General features: G+C 36.0%; 1 protein-coding gene across 6 annotated transcripts in view; it reads right to left on the bottom strand.

The window, feature by feature from the left end:
• The window catches only part of USPL1 (ubiquitin specific peptidase like 1), a 34,107-nt gene that overhangs the window by 9,375 nt on the left and 3,648 nt on the right, over positions 1-21,084 (bottom strand). For 4 of the 6 annotated variants that reach the window (XM_032879993.1, XM_032879995.1, XM_032879996.1 and 1 more), the window contains 5 exons: positions 20,503-20,631; positions 13,073-13,709; positions 9,007-9,120; positions 4,178-4,307; positions 778-903 (listed from right to left, as the gene is read on the bottom strand). In XM_032879993.1, coding sequence (XP_032735884.1) covers positions 778-903; positions 4,178-4,307; positions 9,007-9,120; positions 13,073-13,709; positions 20,503-20,631 — 1,136 coding nt within the window. Of the gene's footprint in view, positions 1-777; positions 904-4,177; positions 4,308-9,006; positions 9,121-10,280; positions 10,299-13,072; positions 13,710-20,502; positions 20,632-21,084 lie in introns of those variants that run through there. The other 2 variants (XM_032879997.1, XM_032880000.1) reach the window with 2 other exon arrangements.

Here is a 21,084-nt window from a genome sequence, read left to right as displayed (position 1 = left end):
AAAAATGTAATCCTATAGGAAGGAGGACAGGGAGAGGTTACACAGAAATGGGGACCAGGTGTTGGGTGTTAGAACCCTAGTCCTCAATTACTATAAAAGAAGACTCTATAAAGGTAGAATAAGCACTTTTCTGAAATGTCAAAGTACATACTACTTTAAAGGTGTGAAGTAGATGCTTAATGGAGAGGAGGTAGGAGGAACCGACCTCTGAGTTTGAAGTATGGGGCTTCCGGTAGCAATTTTAGAACAAGGTAATTCCGACCAGTGGTCCCATTGAAAACAAACAGAAGAGCTGGCAAAATATAGTAAAAACACATCTGCTCAAAGGCAGAGAAAGCTTACAAGAGGATAAAGAATTAGCAGCTCGAGTTCTGGGAGAAGATGGGAATTCAGACAGATGAGCCTGTGGTTCACTGTTGAGTCATCTTAGTTTTTGAAATTAGATTAAGGAAATATAAGAATTCTAGAGACTCCAGGCAGTTGGCAGAGGAGAGCAAGACTGAAGATTAGTATCCTTAAAGGGAGAAAAAAGGCAAACGAAGGAAAGGCACCAGTAGAGTGGGGTCAGACAATCACCGTAAGAGAGCTCTTCAGGGGTATTTTGTCTGGGACAGTTTGCTTACTGGCCAGAGTTCTTGATAGAGAGGATTTTTGTAATCTGTAACTATGTTATTTAACTCAAACTTCTGAAAAGTAGGTTGTAGTCATTACTTGCAATTCTACACATTAAATTCACCTTCATTTTGTTCTAAAAAGAGTAAGGCAATTTTAACTCACTTTTCCAATACCATTTTTCTTCTCTGTGACTTATTGCTGCAAATGTTACATGGACCAAAATGGGCAGCATTAAGTGGGTGCCACTCAGGGATGACATTTGTAAAAGTGACCAGATTCTTCATATGTCTGCAAAAAAAGAAGACGTAACTTAAATTCATTTAAATTCATTTACTTCACTTTAAACAAATGCCTAAACCTTGCTTTGTTTATTCATATTTTCCTATCCCCCCCATGTAATAAATTAATATGCCAATGTTCTTTCCAAACCACAGTAAAGCTCTCTGTGAGGACTCTCCACCATATTACATACTATCTTTTCAGTTCTGAGATGAAGAGAATGTTCAAAGCAGGGTTTCTCAAGAGCAATACCACTGACATTTTGTACTGGGTAATTCTTGGCTGTGAGGCATTTCTCCTGTGCTCTGGCATCATCCCTGGCCTCTACCCACTAGCTGCTCCAAGTATAGCAACCATTAGCTCCAAACACCGCTAAATGTCCCAGGAGGTGAAAAATTACCCTAGTTGCGAACCACTGTTTCCAAATTTATTAAGAGCTCACCCTTACTTACAAAATTCACAATCCAGCTATCCATATTGACAACCAAAACCGAAAAAAAGGCATTTCCAAATATACAATCAGGAATACATACACCTTAATTCTCTTGATCTTAAAAAATCAGAATACCAGTGGTGAAATAATTTTGTTTTCAGAGATTACAGAGGTTGTAAATTTGCTCTTTGGCCAAAATACCTGACAGCAACAGGCACCTAAAAAGATGGTATTTAAAGTGGTACACTGTATCTCATTTGGATTCAAATCGATAAAAGTACCTTTAAAAGAGCAATTAATTACCTAAAAGGCACTGGCTTTTTTAATAAACAATAACAAATACTGTTCAATCATAAGTGAAATAAGCATAGGCTGTTACAAATATACCAATTCTCAGGGAAGCTAACATTTTAAAAGCAAAACGACATAAAGTTATCACTAAAATTGAATGATTTATTTCTACTAAATTTTTTTTTAAGATTTTATTTATTTATTTATTTGACAGACAGAGATCACGAGTAGGCAGAGAGGCAGGCAGAGAGAGAGGAGGAAGCAGGCTCCCTGCTGAGCAGAGAGCCCGCTGTGGGGCTCGATCTCGATCATGACCCAAGCCGAAGGCAGAGGCTTTAACCCACTGAGCCACCCAGGTGCCCCTCTACTAAATTCTTGATTTTCACAGATGACTGCTGAGTAAAGGCTCCTGTATTTTAGTCTATAAAAAGGAGTCTGTCTCAACAAATAAATGTTAATGCTCCACATGACAGCAAACACTTTTGAGCACTTACCATGTGTAAAAGTGGGGTGCTGTGCTAAGCACTCGTCTCCCAAACAACCTTAAGTGGCAGGTACCATTCCTCTCCCCATTTTACAGATGAGGAAAGTGAAATACAGAGTGTATCAAATGATAAATGACAGACCTGAGATTGGGAGTCTGACTCCAAATACCACATTTTTAAACTGCCTCCAAAATGTACGCTGTAAATCAAATAAAAGATCTTAAACTGGCCCTAAAAACAGCAGCACAAAACCATGAGTTTGCTGGATATTCCCCCATCAGATTTAGTGTAAATGTTTTAAACTATGATATATACTAAGATATATTTAATGAAATGCCACTTCATTTTAGCTTTTCCTCTATTTATTTTTAGAACAAAGCAATTAAAAAAAAAAAAAAAAAGGCAACCCCAAATGCCAGGGCTTCTTTTCCATGAATCGTCAGTTTTTTATATACTCCTCCAAAATGCACTTAACATTCTGCATTCGAAGTAACTTAATGCATCCAACAGATCAAAAATAATTACTAAGTCACTGGCCCTCAATTAGGTGTTTATATGTTATCTCCCTAACTAGTCTGAATTTGGCCAGGATAAAGATTATTTTTCTGTTGAGTTCCTGGCACATAAAATATACTCAATGAAAAGCCCAACAACTCAGATGTGGATTTTGGAAAAGCTGTAATTAAGCTGATTTTAATCATCAAGCTCATTTATATTATTTAAAATCCAGGTGGTGATTAAGGAGTATACCACAGTGAGTAGGAAAGTCTGAGGCCAGGAAACCTAAGCCTGAATTTTGTCACTTAGTAGTGTGTCATCTCGGGCCCTGCCTACCTATTTAACACCTTCAAGGTTCACTTTCCTCCTGTGTTAAATGAGGCAAAATCAGATAAGTTTATATAAATCAGTGATAGAAGGCCAGGAAATACTCATTCTTATACTCATAGAAAATTATTTTTAAGTCCTAGATGAGACTGAAATGGTTATCCTTACTCTGTTGTAATACTTTTGAGTTAAATGATGTTAAAAAAAAATAATTATTCTGGGTTCTGTTGCGTGTATTCCCTAGAACATCCTCTCAGACTTGACTCTCCTTGACTTACCACTACATACCAAAAATAATCTCAATTTAGATAATGAATATCTAAGCAATAGTTTTCTCTCACATTTTTATTTAAATTTTCTAATTTGCTAATAGGTACGAAAAGAGGAAAGGACTGATCTCTATTATAGTAATTTGAATAAATGACCAACAGAACCAGTTTGGTAATCTTTTTAACTGCCAGCCAGCAACTTTCTCTGAGTGATGGAAACTTTCCCTGACTCCTCTTCTAAAATCTACGGTCTCTGTTATGTGGTCAGAATAAGGAAGCAAAAGAAATCTGCTGCTGGTTTCTTCTCCATAGTTGTTCCCAAGTCCCAATCTCAGGGCATAAAATGATAAAGTGTATCACTCATGATCCCTGTAATCCTCACCCAAGGGCAGCAGGAAATAAGAAAGCAGGCTGAGAGAGCTCATAGGCAAGAGAATTCTGGTGGTGGCTGGTGTTTCATGGACAAATGGGAGAGCCTAAGTTACTTTTCAAAACTGCTGTGAGGCTCTCAGAGCCTCAAATCAGTTTCCATGATGTTTAAAAACATAACTAAACAACAACCCTAGCTGCTAACAGAGGAACAAACGAAACACTATCATTTCAAGGAATTCTAAGAAGTATTCTTACGCAGCAGGGAATCCAGAGGGGAAGCTGTGAGGGGAATATATTACTCTTCCCATTGTCTCCCCCTTCCACTGAAGAACTTCTTAAGAAAACTCCTACTAATTAATAATCCAGCAAACCATGGATTTTTATTCTTCTAGTTTAAAAAAGCAAGCAAACTGTAGTTTTTAGAGCTCAAATTTTTCCTTTTAATCTTAATGGTGGGGAGACTTCAAGATATGGTAGCAAATTTTACTGAGTGCAGAAGAACAAGGGAGAGAGCAGTGTTATAAATGGAAGCAAGTTTTATTCAAATGTTATTATTTGGAACCATTTTCAATAAAATACGTCCATTTTTAAAAAAGAGAAAAACTAACCTATTTTGATACTTGTGTCCACACTGTGAACATTCAAAGTTCCAAGAGAAAGAATACATGAAGAGCTTTTCAATGACGGGTTCCATTTTTAAGAGCAGGGGAAGTGCAAACACGGGGCTTTCCATATCACCTTCAAAAAGAAAAAGGAAAATTATTACTCATCATTAACTGAAAAAAGTGAACCAAAATTACTGTTCTCTTTTCTCACCTATGTTCACAATACAAATATATGTGAAAATATGAGTATATGAAGAATAAGTTATTTGCAGTTGGACAAGGGCAAGTTTTTAAGAATTTTTTTTTTTTTGGGGGGGGGAGAGAGAGAGAGAGAGAGAGAGAGAGTGAGTGCATGCACACAGAGGGAAGGGGCACAGGGAGAGTGAGAGAGAGAGGATCTCAAGCCAACTCCCGGGCTTAGCACAGAGACTGATGCTGGGCTTGATCTCACAACCCTGAGATCATGACCTGAGCTGAAATCAAGAGTCACACACTTAACTAACTGAGCCACCCAGGCTAGGGAAGTTTTTAAAGCATTTTTCTAAAAATGTCCATCATAAAGATTTAATTATCACTTCAGTTCCTGTCTCTCATTCTTCTTGGTGGACACTTATCAAAATGTTCTAAGGACAAAAGACCCATACTATCTCCTCAGATCTTTTTTAGCTTTTCTCTGGGGAAAAAAAAAATCCTCAGAACTATAATAGCCCTAGGATAGAAAACAAAATTATAATATGGTTTATAAAAATTATAATAAAGTACTATAAAACAAATTAAGAATATATATATATAGTTCACCACAAATACTAAAAATAATATATCTAGTTTAACACTGTAGAATAATGTCAGAGGTGGACAAAACCATTAAAAAGCCGTTTCTGGTCCAACTCTCTTGTTCTATGTATGGAGATGACGTGACACACAGTGTTAAAGGGCCAGCCTCAAATCTCCTTACTCCTCATGTACCACTCTTTGTAAAATCTTCAGTCTCATCTTTTAACAATTAAAATTAGGGATGCCTGGGTGGCTCAACTGGCTGAGCCTTCACTCTTGATTTCGGTTCAGGTCGTGATCTTAGGGTGTGAGACACCCCCTCACTGGGCTCTGAGCTCAGCGGGGAGTCTACCTGAGATCCTCGTGCTCTCCCTCCTCCCCTCACAAATAAATAAATCTCTAAACAACGCAAAACAAAACAAAACAAAAAAACAATTAAAATTAAACTTCAATGACTTTAAGATTAGAGAAGATCTGATTCCGGTGTCATTTAAATAAAAACTGAATAGTTAATCCAGTCTTCCAGTTTTTAGATCAACATGCAAATTAAACAGGAGGATTTACATTCCTCTTACACTTATTCTTGAAATGGTTTTTCACCTTGCCGTCCTTAGGGGAGCTTAGATGCTAAGACTCAGCCCTAGAAAGAATCAGAGTCCTTCCCTCCCCTACCTAACCTGGGAGAGTCTCACTTCCATGGTCCAGTTCTCCCCCTAGCCTGGAGCGACAGTGGCCTGGAACGAGGCCAGGAGGAGCCACCTTGGCAAGGCCCAACAGCAGAGCAGGAGGTGTTTCTGCCTAAGCATGCTCTATAAATACCAGTAGTTACAAAGACTATTTTAATAGTCACCTTTGTGGTACAGTCCCACCACTATCTTTGTACAAAAATAAAAATCAAAATAATCCATTTTTTATAAACAGAAATAAAAACAAATCAGTCTCCTAAACAGGAACCCACATAGCATCACCACACACATAAACCGCGCATAGTACAGCAGGAGTCTGTAACAGTTACTAGCATTTAAATCGTACTCTACTGTGACTGAATATTAATCAAAAAGTAGGTAATTTACGCTTCATAATGACAACACAGAATCTTCAAGTCTAAAAATACAAAAAGTTCTCAGTGAATGAAAATATGAAAGAAAAAATATCAAAGAAGAATACACAGTTAAGATATATGCATACAGATCATTTTAGGGAATTTATATAGCTCCTAATTGATCTTAATTATTTTTCCTTTGTTTACAAATTTTATGGGTATTAAGTATAAACCATCCACTAGAGAACATATAATACCAATAGAAATTGATTTCTTCGTCTCCAGCATTTTCACCCCAACACCTATCCAACTACCTAGTTTCCATATTTCTCTAAAATGACATAATTTGCCATAATACAAATCCTTCAGCAGCTCTTTGCTGTCTAGTCAAGTTTTCTCTTCTGATAATTGCTCGTTAATGTTTTCTGGCCACTTTTCTATGAGGCTGTCCTTTTTCTAAACTGATGTACAGAATTCTTTACAAGATATCCAGCATATTATTTCTTTGTTCTTCCTTTGCCTGGAGGTTTCAAACTTCAATGTCATCATATCTACCACTATTTTATGGACCTTATTTAGGAAATTCTTCCCCACTGAGAACTAAAATATTCACCCATATTGTTTCCCTAAGTTCTATAATTCTGCTTTTTCATGTTTAGGTCTTTAAATAGGCTGAAGTTACTTCTGATTACAGTGTCAAATAGGGATCCAATTTCTCCTGTCTCAGGAAACAACTGTCCCAGCATCATTTACTACACAGCCTTTCTTATCCCCCCCTTATAGGCATCACCACCTCTGTCACACAGTATGACATAAGCAAAAGGTGACGGTTTTCATCTGGACTCTATTCTGTTCTACTGGTCTGTGTACACATACCTCAAAAACTAAATCACTCTTTAAAATTACATAAATTAGTACAAACCACAATATGAGCTTTTTCTTTTAAAAAATTAGAGAAAAAGAAAAACAATAAATCGAAGAGAGCAGTTACTTTGCGGGGAGGTAAGGAAGAACTGAATTAGAGGTACAAAGGGGGCTTCATGTTTATTTGTAATATTTTATTTCTTAAACTGCGGGGAGGGTGAACAGAAAGGATAGTTTATAATGAATTTTTTAAAAACAATAATCAAAATGATACAATGACTGATCTTAAAAAATTTAACCAACACTCACGGTCAGTACAGATTCTATTTCTTTCTTTAGTACTTGAAAGTACACAGTAACATTCAGAATAAAGACACGTATGTTGTAGGATTTTAAAATGCTCTCCAAAGCAAAGATCAGATTTCACTAGTAAGATCTTAAGCTCCAACACAGCACCTATTACTGTTGAATGAATAGTATAAACACAAACAAGAGAGGAATTCCATTGTATTAGAAAAGCTGTATGCTTGCCCAAATGCTATGACTGCACAAAAAAATGATTTAAAAATTCCTTGTCTGTTACATAGAAAACACGGCCCAAGGCAGAAGTGGAACAAGATACAACCTTGTTTCAAAAATAATTATCAGGGCTAAGAGGAGTGCTAATTCAGACTGGGGAGAAACCACTCTTTAATTCAAATGGGAACTGGAGCAGGGACCCTGAATAAAATATCTCAGGTCATTCTAGGAGGGAAAGGACACCTGCAAAATGCACCATGGGAGCCCCTTGATCAATACTCTGGTAATCTTACAGAAAAGGCTCCTTTGAAACGAGTATCCACCCAACAGATCAGAGGTCTGGATTAAGAATAGGGGCTGAAGGAGCCTGAAGAAAACTTTCAGGGTGACAGAACTGTTCTCTATCTTGACTGTGGTAATGGTTATACACTGCATACACTTAAAAGGGGTTTTACTATTACAGAAATTACACTTTGTTAAAAAGGAAAAAAAAGAATATTCATCCCATCTGAGATCCTACCTGATGATAATAAATGAGAACAGTCCTTTAGACCTAAAGGAGACAATACCAAAGATCTGGCATATGGAAATTCATTTATTATTTTAAGAACAAAAAAAACATGTATGTAGGAGTTCATGGAAAACAAATAAAAGCAAGGAACAGCACGGTGGGACAAAGATACTACCACACAAAAAAGACGCTGCTTCCAGATACACATCTGAGTCTGATGAAATAAATCTTCTGAGAGAAAAATTAGAAGGCATTGATATTTTATGTAATTCAATATGGGTAATATATTTAGTAGAGGTATTATATATTCTTTACTATGACACGGTATTAACAGAAGAGTCAATACAACAGTAAAGAGAAATAAAACAAAAAGACACTACTCATTTAAAAAAAAAAATCATCAATGACTCTTTTTTGCAACACTGAAAAAATTTCAAAAGCCTCAGAACTCTAGTGCCCTAGCTCTACTCTGCTCTGAGGCCAAAAGCCAAATCACAGAGAAAAAACAGGTCTCATTCTTCTGCCCTTTTTAAAAGTAAGCAAGCTTTCCCAAAAGGTCATCAGTATATTTCTCCTTGTTTTTTACCAACGAAAATTGTGCCGTATGTCTATTCCTAAACCAATCACCAGCAAGGGAAGTCTAATTACTATGGTTGGCCTAGATCAGAGACTCTCAACCCTGTCCATCCTTAAGAATCACGCAGGGGCTTCTAAAAATTGCTGATACCCGACTCCATCTCTGAGATTATTATTTAATGGACCCCATGCACTTTTCAACTCCCTAGGTGCTTTGTAATGCACAGTCAAGGTTGACAACACTGAATTAGGCTACAGGGGGAAAGTATTGGAAACACAACCCATGGTGTCCACCCAAGTATCCACCTGCTTCCGAGAAATGCATCCACTTTCAAGGATATAAACAACGAGACTTGTTTATATAGAAACGACAACCCCGTCCACCAATGATTTAACCAGTGGTTAAGCTCCTAAATGAAACTACACAGATTCTCTCTCCCAAGAATCTAATCACCCAAACTAATAAAACAGTACTATATTTTCTTATGATGTAAGTACTTCTTTATGGTAGATGACTAATACAGTTAAATTACAGAAATTACTTACCTAATGTGCATCTAAGCTGAGGCTGAAGCCTAATGAAAATTTCATCTCTGACTTCATTCAGACAGGACTCTATCTTTGCAAGTATTTCTGAAGTAAGTTTTTTACAATCTCCATCTAAAAATGAAATAGATTATCAATTTCTTATCAATCTCTGTCTTTCCACAGAAAATTAAGACATTACCAAGAATGAAAGTTAATCAGTCAAAAAATTTAGCAGAGACAAAATGAAAACCACAAAATTTCCTTAATTCTTATTCCTGTGCATTGCCCTAATATTCCCTCAGCCCAGTATCATCAGTCCAGACTGCGGGAGCCAGTATCACTGTGCTTGACTAAAGCTCAGTAAAAGCCTTTCTCATCCAAATAATCACAGGCCTAGCAAGAGAGCGATGCTTTCAGACATTCTGCCTATCTCTGAAACAGCTGAAGCTATGTCTTTACATGTGATTATTACTCATGCTAGAGACAACATCTACTCATTTATTTCTATTATTTCTATTACTTCACATGAATTTGCTTCATTAAAAACTTTGCAGGCTAGTTATTACACTCCACCTGAATCGGGAGTTTTACTAACAATTCTCCTAGTACTGGATAATTAAGTTCTTTGTTTTTTCACTCTTATAAATACTATCATTTCACTATTATAAATACTATCATACTATCTTTTGGACACATACCCATCCATGTTTTTCTTCATTTCTTTAGGATTAAAGTCCTCAAAATAGAATTATTATGTCAGAAAACCAGCCCCCATATGTATCTGACTCTAGTTATTCTTTTTTTTTTTTTTTTAAGATTTTATTTATTTATTTGACAGAGATCACAAATAGGCAGAGAGACAGGCAGAGAGAGAGGAGGAAGCAGGCTCCCTGCTGAGCAAAGAGCCCAATGCCGGGCTCCATCCCAGGACCTCGAGACCATGACCTGAGCCAAAGGCAGCAGCTTAACCCACTGAGCCACCCAGGCGCCCCATGACTCTAGTTATTCTTAAGCTACAAAAGATTTCACCAAAATCTCTTACAAATAATTCATATAGCCTGATCATACTGCTAATATGTTTTACTATGAAAATATCTGGATTCTCCTATAATATGAAGCAATAACCAGAATTTTTCTTTAACCACGCCAAGAAAAAAAAAAAACTTAAAATTAAAAGTCAACTTACTAAATGCAATTACAACCACATTATAAAAAATATAATTATTACTTAAAAATTAGTATGATTGAATATGTAATATGGGTGAAATAAAGAGAATTAAGAGTACACTTACTGAGTTACATATAGAACTGCTGAAACATTTCAATGCACACCCAAAATTAATACAACACTGTATGTTAATTATGGTTCTATTAAAAAATAAAATAAAGTGGCTATGCTTTATAAAAAATATAATTAAAATTAATTCAACATTGAAGTCAAAATTTGAACATGAAATATATTCTTCTGTAATCATCTGAACTGTCACCTAACTCAGTATTGGGTTCCTATAATTACAGAGTACAAGAATACAGTGAAGAAAAGGCAAAAACAAAAATGCTTGTAAAAAAATGAATTTAAAATTTGCAAAAAATTCAATCTCAAAGAAATTTAAGTTTAAACAGTATTTCTTATCTAACAAAATTATAATTTTTATAAAATGTTTACATTCAAAGATGATCTGAGCGCTCTGGGATGTTTTCTTCTACATATGAAAATGATGATCTAACTCTTCAGGAAAGCCATTTACAAAGACTCTTTATGTTCAAATTTTAATATCCCTTCTAAGATATAATTGGCAATGGATGGATTCAAAGGATATATGGATTATCTGTCATGGTGTTTGTTCATAATTGTAAAAAATAATAAGCAGCCTGAATGGTCAACAATGGGGAAAAATGTGTAAGAATTATAGAAAACACGGCATGACCAAAGACAAGTGGAATAAAGGTGAGGATTCTTATACTACCAGACAGAAATAACCCTGGTAATTAAAATAGTGTGGTGCTGACACAGAGACAGATAAAGTGACCAAGAAAACAAAACTGAGAATGAAAGAACAGCTGCACACATATATGGAAGACTATGTAACAAAGGGCCTGGCAGATCAGTTGAAGAAAAATGTGGAGTTAGGAGCTAGGAAAAACTGGCTAGGTAACGGGGGAAAAAGGGGATGATTATCACACACAAAAATTAACTTGAGCTGAATTAAAATTCAATGTCAACAACAAAACTTTGACTTTTCAGTGAAAATATTGATTCTGATCTTGGAAAAGGAAAGATTCCTTTTAAATGTCAGAAGTATTACTAGCTACAAAAGGAAAGATTAGCAATTTCTGTACATCAAAAGGTATCTTTAAAAAAGTAAATACACAAGACACAATTTAGCAACACACATGACATAAAGATAGCAAATAAGACATAGAAACTCAAATAAGTTAAGACACAAACAGGCATTTCACAAAAGAGGAAACATGATCAATTCATCTTTGAAGAGCTGTCCAACCTCTTTAAAATTTGAGAAAGGCAGAGAGGTGGGTGGGGGACGGGTTAAATAGGTGAGGAGACTAGGGAGTACACTTGTGAGGAGTAGCAGGTGTTGTATGAACTGCTGAATCACTATACTGGATACACCTGAACCTAATGTAACTGTGTTAAGGGAATTAAAATAAAAACAAAATAAAGTAAAATAAAATAAAATAAAATAAAATAAAATAAAATAAAATAAAATTTGGGAAAGGCAAATCAAGACCATAAGCCATTTTACATCATTCAAAAAGCAAAATTCTCCAAGTGTGAAAATAACCAAGGGAGAATATATCAGGAAGATCTCACATATTGCTAATGAGAGTAGTGATGGTATCTTGTAAATCTGAACTTAGAGCCTATGATTTAAGATATATTTATCTGAGGGAGAGAGAGAGCACATAAGTGGAGGGGGGGCAGGAGAGAAAAATCTCAAGCAGACTCTGTGCTGAATGTGGACCCTGACACAAAGCTTCATCCCATGATCGTGAGACGATAACCTGCGCCAAAATCAAGTTGAACGCTTAACTGACTGAGCCACCTAGATGCCCCGAGTCTATGATTTGATTCCATTCCTATGGTATACCCAAGAGAAACTCTATTTGAGCCCAGGAATAGTCACAGCTACACTATTTATAATGGCAAAAAAACCAACTCAATGATAGGTAAATAAATATACTGATACATTTACAAAATGGTCATCTTTAGCAATGAAAAATAATGAACCACCAATACAAGCAGCTTCACAGATCAATCTTTATAAAAAGAAAATAGAACGGGGAACCTGGGTGGCTCAGTCAGTTAAGCAGCTGCCTTCAGCTCAGGTTCATGATCACGGGGTCTTGGGATCAAGTCCTACATCAGGCTCAGGGAGTTTGCTTCTCCCTTTCCCTCTGCTATTCCCCCTGCTTACAGTCTCTCTAATAAATAAATAAATCTTTTTTAAAAAAAAAAAAAAAGGAAAGAAGAAAAGGTCCCAGAAGACATTCTGTACAATATCCTTTTTACTAAGTTCAAAACAAACTAAAGTAGGAATATATTGTTTAGTAATACATATGCAAAACAAACAATTTCAAAAAAGAAGAAATGATAAAACACCTTTCAGGAGAGATGGAAGATGGGATGGGGAGGAACACATAAGTAGATTAAGTTATTGGAAATATTTTAATTATTTTGGGTTGGGAGGTGGATTCACAGGTACCCCATTTTCCAAGAAAAAAATTATATATATCCCTTATTGTGAATCAAGATTTTTGGGAAGTTGTAGAATAACAAGTGATTTGTGTCTGTATATTTTCCACATGTTATGAGACAAAACTATTCCAACATTAACTTCTTAAGATTTTACTTACTTGTCAGAGAGAGCACGCACACACAGGCAGGGGGAGTGGCAGGCAAAGGGAGAAGCAGTCTCACTGCTGAGCAAGGAGCATGTTGCGGGCCTCAATTCCAGGACCCAAGGATCATGAACTGAGCCAGCAGACGCTCAACCGACTGAGCCACCCAGGCATGCCTGAGCATTAACTTCTTTATAAGTAAGAGAAATAAATTATTACCAACCTTTAATTCCATCCAGCTGATTGGCATGCAGAAGTTTATTGGCTTGATCATACTTCATAAACAACTGCCAGAACACAGAATTCGCATTAGAGCACAGGTCAGTCACAGTATTTTTTAACCCTTCCAAGTGCACCAATGCTGACAGAATACAATCTAACCAACAGAGAGCATTAGCATTTTTCCACTGGACACATAAAGACTGGCAAAGTGATGTACATTTGCTCTCCAATGCCATTTCCAGTTCAGATGCGCATCCTTCATTCTGAGGAGAAATCCCTCCAGTTTCAGAAACATCAACTGTAGCAGGACATTCTTGAGCAGCCATGTCAATACCAGCCTCCAAAATCTCATTCTGTTCCAAGGAATCAGCTGTCCTAACTGGGTTCTGTAGACCACTGTGTGGTAAATCAGGTAAGTGAGACGAGGTTTCATCATATGCTTCTCCATCATGTTTGCTGTTCAAAACTTGTTCACCAACAACATGATTTTTAGTCTTTTTGGTATTTGCTAAAGGAGGTGAATCTTTATAGTTGGTTTCCAAGAACTTCCTTTTTTGAGGCTTACTTATGGTATGACAATCTTCCAAATCAGGAGAAATTAAGTTACTAAGTGATTTAGAGCCCAAAGGATAGATGCACTAGGAAGAAAAAAGAAAATGATAAAAACTACAAAATATTCAAATAAAGCTCAAGTTTTATATTACACTTTCTATGTCATGAAAAATACATATAAAATTTTAGTATCAGTACAATTGTACCAATCTAAATTTAAAGGAACTAGAAATAAACCACTATTAAATCAAAATTTTGGCCCCCCAAAGTATAATTTTCCTTAGTTAATTTGAACAATCGAGGGTTTAATCGGATCCACACTAGAGGAAGCTGACACGGAAAACATACATACTTCTGTTTTAATAAAAACCTAATGTTGAGTGAGTTAACAAGTTTCAACAATTTAAAAAAACATTCTGAGTGTTACTCGTTTTCGGACAGGTAATAACATTAAAAATCGGAAAAGTATTTTCATTTTCGGGGTGAAGCATTTTCAAATTAAAAAAATATGCATTAGTAATTTCTGTGTTTAATTTTAAAACTGAGTATTAATCTGAGCACACGTAATCATTACCAATTTTACATCCTTACTGGATCTAAGAGTCAAACTGGCTGAATTTTAACAACTTCATCAAATCTTATTACGTATTAAAACAACTTCAGCCAAATATCACAAGTGTAGACAAATGACCGAAATAATCAATTTTCCCCAAGTTTGAAACCTAGGAAAATATTTTAAAAGACAAATTTAATATATTATGTGTCCTCATTTAAAATAAATGCCTACTTCTACACAAAAATGGTAACTGCTACTTTGATGGCCTCTTCTGTCTAAGGAACTACCCCTCCTGCTATTCATGCCCTGGTAGTGTCAGTCCTGTGCTGCACCACTCTTGGCTTAGCCATGGGACCAGCTATGATGGGATGCTCACAACACGATGCATGTGGAAGCCTGATAAGCACAGGCGCATTAGGCTAGTCTTTTGGAGCCTTCCTTCTGGAACACTCCTTGAAGGTCCCATCCATTATACTGTGAGGAGACCAATTAGCCTCACGGAGAGACCCTCATGGAAAAGAATTGAGATCCTGGCCGACTGCCTGAGCAGAGTTCCCAGTTTGCAGCTAGCACCAACTGCCAGCTATGCGGACATTTTAGGCTTCCTGGCTGACAGCAGGTAATGTATAAGAACTACCTACGCAACCCAAAGAATCATGAGGAATACGAAGTCAAGCCATTAAGCTTTTTTTAGTCACTAGGTTGTAAGCAACAGATACTGAAATGCACTAAGTCCTCTTTACAAGTACAGCTTCTCCTATACAAATGAACACTATGCTCATAATATTGTACTTATAAAATTCTTTAGTTTAATAGGTAAGTTCTGGATTCTTTTCACTGTTACCAACTAGGAATGCACTCACCAACTAACAACTTGACCCTCAACTTTACACCCTGAGATTATTTCCTAAATCCTACCAATGTCAGAAAATAGAGAACACTTTAAAACAGCAATAATTTTGTATTCATAGTCATAGACAGGTATATACTCCAAAACAATGAAAGCAAGACTTCAAAGAGATTTGCACACCCATATCCACTGCAGCATAATTCACAACACCCTAGAGGTGAAAGTAACCTGAATACCATGAATGGACAAATGGATAAAGAAAATGTGGTATATACATACAATGAAATATTATTCAGCCTTAAAAAGTAAGGAAATCTGTTCGCTGGCTACAACATCTATAAATATTGAGGACATTATGCTAAATAAAATAGGTTAGTCACAAAAGGGAAATATGGTATGACTCTACTTATATGAGGTACCTAGAGTAGTCAAATTCATAGAGACCAAAAGTAGAATGGTGGTCCCAAAGCATGGGCGAAGGGGGAAAACAGGAGCTGTTATTCAGTGGGTACTAAATTTAAGTTTTTCACAATGAGAAAGTTCAAGAGGTCTGTTCCATAATAATGTGAATACACCTAACACACCTAAACTGTACACTTACAAATGATTAAGATGGTAAATGTCATGCCCTTTTTTTTTTTTTACAAAAACAAAAACAAAAAAGCTTTACTGATCTCAGAGTCCAGATCATGATGTGCATATCCTACCAGCACCCCTACTTAATTAAAATCAATAAACAATAATGGGCCCCGGAGCTGCAAAATTTAGTGGTCTAGACGGTTTTCTCCTACATTATTTGCAAATGTCTCAACTAACTTTTCTATCGGTAATTTGTGCTCCAGTCATAGGGCCAGTTTAAAGTACAATTTGTCCTTGTCCCATTTTATCCCTCTTATAAATCAGTGCTTTCAGATTTTTATCTCTTTATACCTGGACTTTATATTTTTATCTCTTTATACCTGGACTAAACATTATAAAGTTTCTACTTCATAATGAACATGCCATTTCAGTTACTAGAAGTTTAGCTTACCTTAAAAAAAAAAAAAAAGGAAAATCATAAATGATAACTACATAGAGTATTAATTTTTCCATCTAGCCCAACCATGCAAGAGCATTTAAAATCTTAGGTTGAAAAAATTTAATGCTCCCTCTTTCACTGATTTTTTTGAGCAGCTTAAATACATTCCTGTTTTCCTATAAAACAGAAAAAGGAAAACACTGCACATTACCTTGATATGGAAAATTATAAGGTATGCCAAAAACAAACTATAAAAATACTTACAAAAAATAAATAGTTTACATTCATTTTACAAATGAAGAAAACCAAGAAAATGAATGTTTTCTCTGACGACTTAACTAAAGACTAGGAGCCTTATAAATTTCATGCTTTAAAAAAAAAACCTAAATAAATGTTCCAATAAAAGACTACAATGGAATACTCAAGAAAAAAAAAACCAAACAGATAAAACTCCCTACAGTTTGAAAAAACTTGAATTTCAATTTATTAATTTGGAAGCGGAGTTTGAATCTTAGTGTTTTTTTCAAATCAAGAAACTTCTGATTAAGAGGGTTTTCCCATGTGATTCTTTGCAATTTGGCAAGTGAAAGCAGAATGTTCAATGGATTTAAAATTTTACAATAAAAATATTAACAAACTGATTCAAAGGTCTTAAAGACCAGGGATCAGCAAACTTTGCCTGTAAAAGGCCAGATAAGTGGACTAGTCCAGGTCTCTGTCATAACTACTTAAGTCTGCCACTATAATACAAAAGCAGCCATTGACAATGCAAAAATGATTGTGTATGGCTACATTCCAATACTACTTTTTTTGGACACTGAAATTTGAAATTCATGTAATTTTAATATATTACAAAACAGCATTTTTTTCATTTTTGCCTAGTAATTTAAAAATGTAACTAACAGGGTGCCTGGCTCAGTCATCAAGCTTCTGTCTTCAACTCAGGTCATAATCCCAGGGTGCTGGGATCCAGCCACACATCAGGCTCCCTGATCAGCAGGAAGTCTGCTTCTTCTTCTCCCACTTCCCCCAGCTTGTGCTCCCTCTCTTGCTGTCTCCGTCAAATAAATAAAATCTTTAAAAATAAATAATCAAATAAAAACGTTAACTATTGTTCTTAGCCTGTGGGTGTCATACAGAGTTTGCTGACTCCTGGTGTAAACCAATCTACTTCATAAAATACACGGGGCTCTTACTGAATAGAACACTTCCTTAAAATTAGATAAAAAATTACAGTACTTTTTTTTTAATCTGCAAAGCATATACTTAAAATTCTTGGTTATTTATTTTTTTCCTCATCACTTTAAAAAAATGCTTCAAAACTAAAAATGCAAATAATACCTCTAACTTTTAATAGCTAAAAGCTAATGTCCTAAGGACAGGGACTTCTTTATTATGGCAGTCCATGGTGAAAGAACTCTACTGAAATACTATACATTGCTTGGAAGAGCGGAAAATATAATAGTTCTTTTTCTAGAAAGACTTCTCTTTCCTTTGGTTACCATTCTACAACTTTGATCTGAGTTAATGAGTACACACCCTATACAGTCCCCTGTTAGGATAAGCTGTCAAACAGCCTAACATCAAGCCCTCTCGCTGTTCGATAGAGCCCACTGCCTGCTTCAAGGGTAGCTCTTCAGCAATTCTGGGACACCTTTTCCCTCTCCACTGGATATAATCAGCATACTAACATGCTGTTATTTTTTCCAACTTAAAAATTTCCTCCTCCAGGTACCACCTCACATCTGTATTTCTCAGTTCTTCCTAATTTTCTGTAACTCACTCCAACCAAGCTTTCCTTTATCACTAACACTTTACCCAAAATATTCTCATCAAGGTTCTCAACGAACCCACAACACTCTACCCAGTGGTGAATTGAGTCGTCATTCTCCTTGAGATGAAAGTAAATAATTTGACTTCCAGAACAAAATACTCTTACCTTTCTGGGTTTACTCCTACCTCACTGTCCAATTCTTCTCTTACTCCCTTCCTAGTTCCACTTCATCTCCCCAGTGTCTTAATGCAAGAGTGTAACAGGGCTTAGTCCTTGGATTGCCACCAATACTTTTAGGTAAACTTATCCCCTTTCATGGTTCAATTATCTACATGCTGATGACTCCCAAATTATCTCTCTCTAACCTCACGCTCTACCTAATACCAGACACAGAGATCCAACCACTTATTCCATATACCCTCAAGTACCAGATGGCTGTCTCAAGCTTGACTGGTCCTGGCCTATCTTCCCCCCAAATCTTCTTCTTCCCAAAGTCTTTCTCATCTTAGCAACAGGCAACTCCACTATTCCAATAGGTAACCTTACTCTTCCAATTATGTAAGCCAAAAATCTGGGAATCATTCTTGATTCCCTGCTCTCCTACTATGCATCCCAATCTTTCAGCAAATCCTCTTTGGCTCTATTTCCAAATTACATAGATAATCCAACTACATCTTATCACCTTAGCCACTATTTGCTCCCCAAGGAATATTCTAAGTGTCTTTCAACTAGTCTCCCCACTTCAGGTCCTGCCCATTAGATATACTTTCAAGAGAGAAGCCACAGTGAACCTTTTAACATTTAAATCAGATTATGACTCTCCCCGTTATGGCTCTTCATTTCAGCCACAGTAAAAGCCAGTGATTTTACAACAGCCTCTAAAACCCTATTTGGTCCAGTCCCCTCACTATTATTTTTCTAACCCATCTTCTATTACTCCGCTTTACTTAACTCAGATCCAGCTCTGCTAGTTTCCTTGCAGTAGAACAAACATGCACAGGCAAACTTTACTGGCTCAGGGTCTTGTACCTGCTACTCTCCCGGCCTGCAATGCTTGTCTATCTGAAATTCACATGGCTTGTTTTTCATCCCTTTCAGGTTTCTGTTCAAATGTCACTTTCTCAATGAAGAGATCCCCTTCACCACTCTATTTAAAATTGCTAACTACCCACTCCCTAACACTCCAGTCCCTGGGCTTTATTTTTCATTACCTCATACACAAAAACTGTAACTTACTTACTGATTTTTCCTCCCTCTTAGAACACACCCACCTTTAAAAAAAAAAAAAAAAAGATTTTATTTATTTATTTGGCAGAGAGAGAGAAAGCACACATACAAGCACAAATACAAGCAGGGGGAGTGGTAGGCCAGAGGGAAAGGGAGAAGCAGGCTCCCCGCTGAGCAGAGAGGTGGACCTGGAACTCCATCTCAGGACCATGCCTAAGCCTAAGGCACACACTTAACCAACTGAGCCACCCAGGTGCTCCCATAACCACCTTCTTGAGGGTAAGGTACTTTTTGCTTTATACATTGTATCCTAGCCTTTGGGACATTGCCAATGTGGTGACACTCAAAAAAAAAAAAAAATTATTGAATAAATGCAAAAAGAAACTTTTTTCTATTTGTAGGAATGCCTGGGATTTTCTTCAAGTTACACTCAGGAAAAGTATCTATCACTATCAGTGTTCATTTAGTTTAGTATTTTGCAAACTTGGCCAATCATCAGACTCATCCCTAAGAGTTACAAGACTATATAATTCTGGGTTAAGTCTACTAACTGGCATCTGGGGGTGATACCCAGAAATTTTTTAAAAGTACTCCACGTGATTCTGATGAACTGCGAGTTTACTTGGAATGAAACATATCTGAAATTACAAGACTATATTCCAATTACAGTTCTGCAAAATTTATGAAGATCTTATGCTCCTAAACTCTCTCTGATTTCTTATTCATAATGGAAATATCTACTTCGCAAAGTTTTGAGAACTAAACATACATATAAAAGTTTCATAAACTGTCAAATAAAATAAAATGGGGAGTATTATGAAGTTTAATGAACTCCTATATAAAAGCTGTGCCACTGTGGGTGCCTGGGTGGCTCGGTCAGTTAAGTGACTTCAGGTTAGGTCATAATCTTGGGTTCCTGGGATCTGAGCCTTGAGTAGGGGCTCCCTGATCAGCAGGGAGTCCACTTCTCCACCCCCCCCACCCCCGCCAACTTATGCTCTCTTGCACACACGTACTCTCTCTCACTCTCAAAAATTTTTTTTTTTAATTTGTAGCACTGGATACACTGGATATTTAGATTCTTAAGTATATAATATTTAGAGATTAATAACTTTTCCAGTAAGTTCCAAAGTTTATAAATCAAAGAGATGAAAGGATAACCACTACATACCAACAATTAACAAGGACCCCAGCAAGGTTAAAAAAAAAAATCCATCTTGAAATGTATTTTCTCCTCTCACAAGTCTAACGATAATAAAAACAAGTATCTTCATGCAATAATTCAGGCAAAATAACAAAATATTTAAAACTGTATACTAGACAGATCTAGATACTCTGGTTATCTATGTATTAAAAATGTACAGTCTAAAAAATACATAATGAGTACAAATTTAAACACTGAAGAAAAAAGCAAAAAGCTAAAACCTTAATACTATCTAAGATTAATACTTTACCTGCAGATCCTCACACAAAAAGATAGATTCTTGAAAACTAATTCGGTAAGTCTTTAAGGCTTTTAACTTTCCCTTCTCTCTACAAGCAGGGCAATACCCATCTGACGGGACTTTAGCTGAATCATAATTCTAAAAAAGAAATAAAGTAAATTAAAATATAGACATTCCTAGATTGTATCAAATTACAAAAAGTTATATGGAAAAGTAACCCAGAAAAAAAATACAATTTTCACCTGGAAGTGTCCTGGCTAGATATTTTAAACATGGCAAATAAAAGAAATGCATATATGCTTTAAATACAACTATTATTCCAAAAAGAATATATTATAGTTTTAAATATTAAATTTTAAGTTTTAAAAATAGCATCAGTTTTATTTGCAAGAAAAAAAGTAATGTCAGCTGCCAGGGAAAATATATGTTTCATATTTTCAGAGAATAAACCACAAGGTCTATGTTTTATTTCTACTTTCACATATTAATAAAACACAGAGAGGTAAATACATTAGAATAATCTTTCGCCATTTCTGTAAGATTTCCGTGGAAGATATAGTTTTTTAAAAGTTAACTGGTAAAATTAAAACC

This window comes from Lontra canadensis, unplaced genomic scaffold (assembly GCF_010015895.1).
Source record: "Lontra canadensis isolate GAN:19392208 unplaced genomic scaffold, GSC_riverotter_1.0 scaffold67, whole genome shotgun sequence".
Taxonomy (NCBI): Eukaryota; Metazoa; Chordata; class Mammalia; order Carnivora; family Mustelidae; genus Lontra; species Lontra canadensis.
The sequence above is the reverse complement of the archived record's forward strand: the minus strand, read 5'-3'. Positions and strand labels throughout refer to the sequence as shown.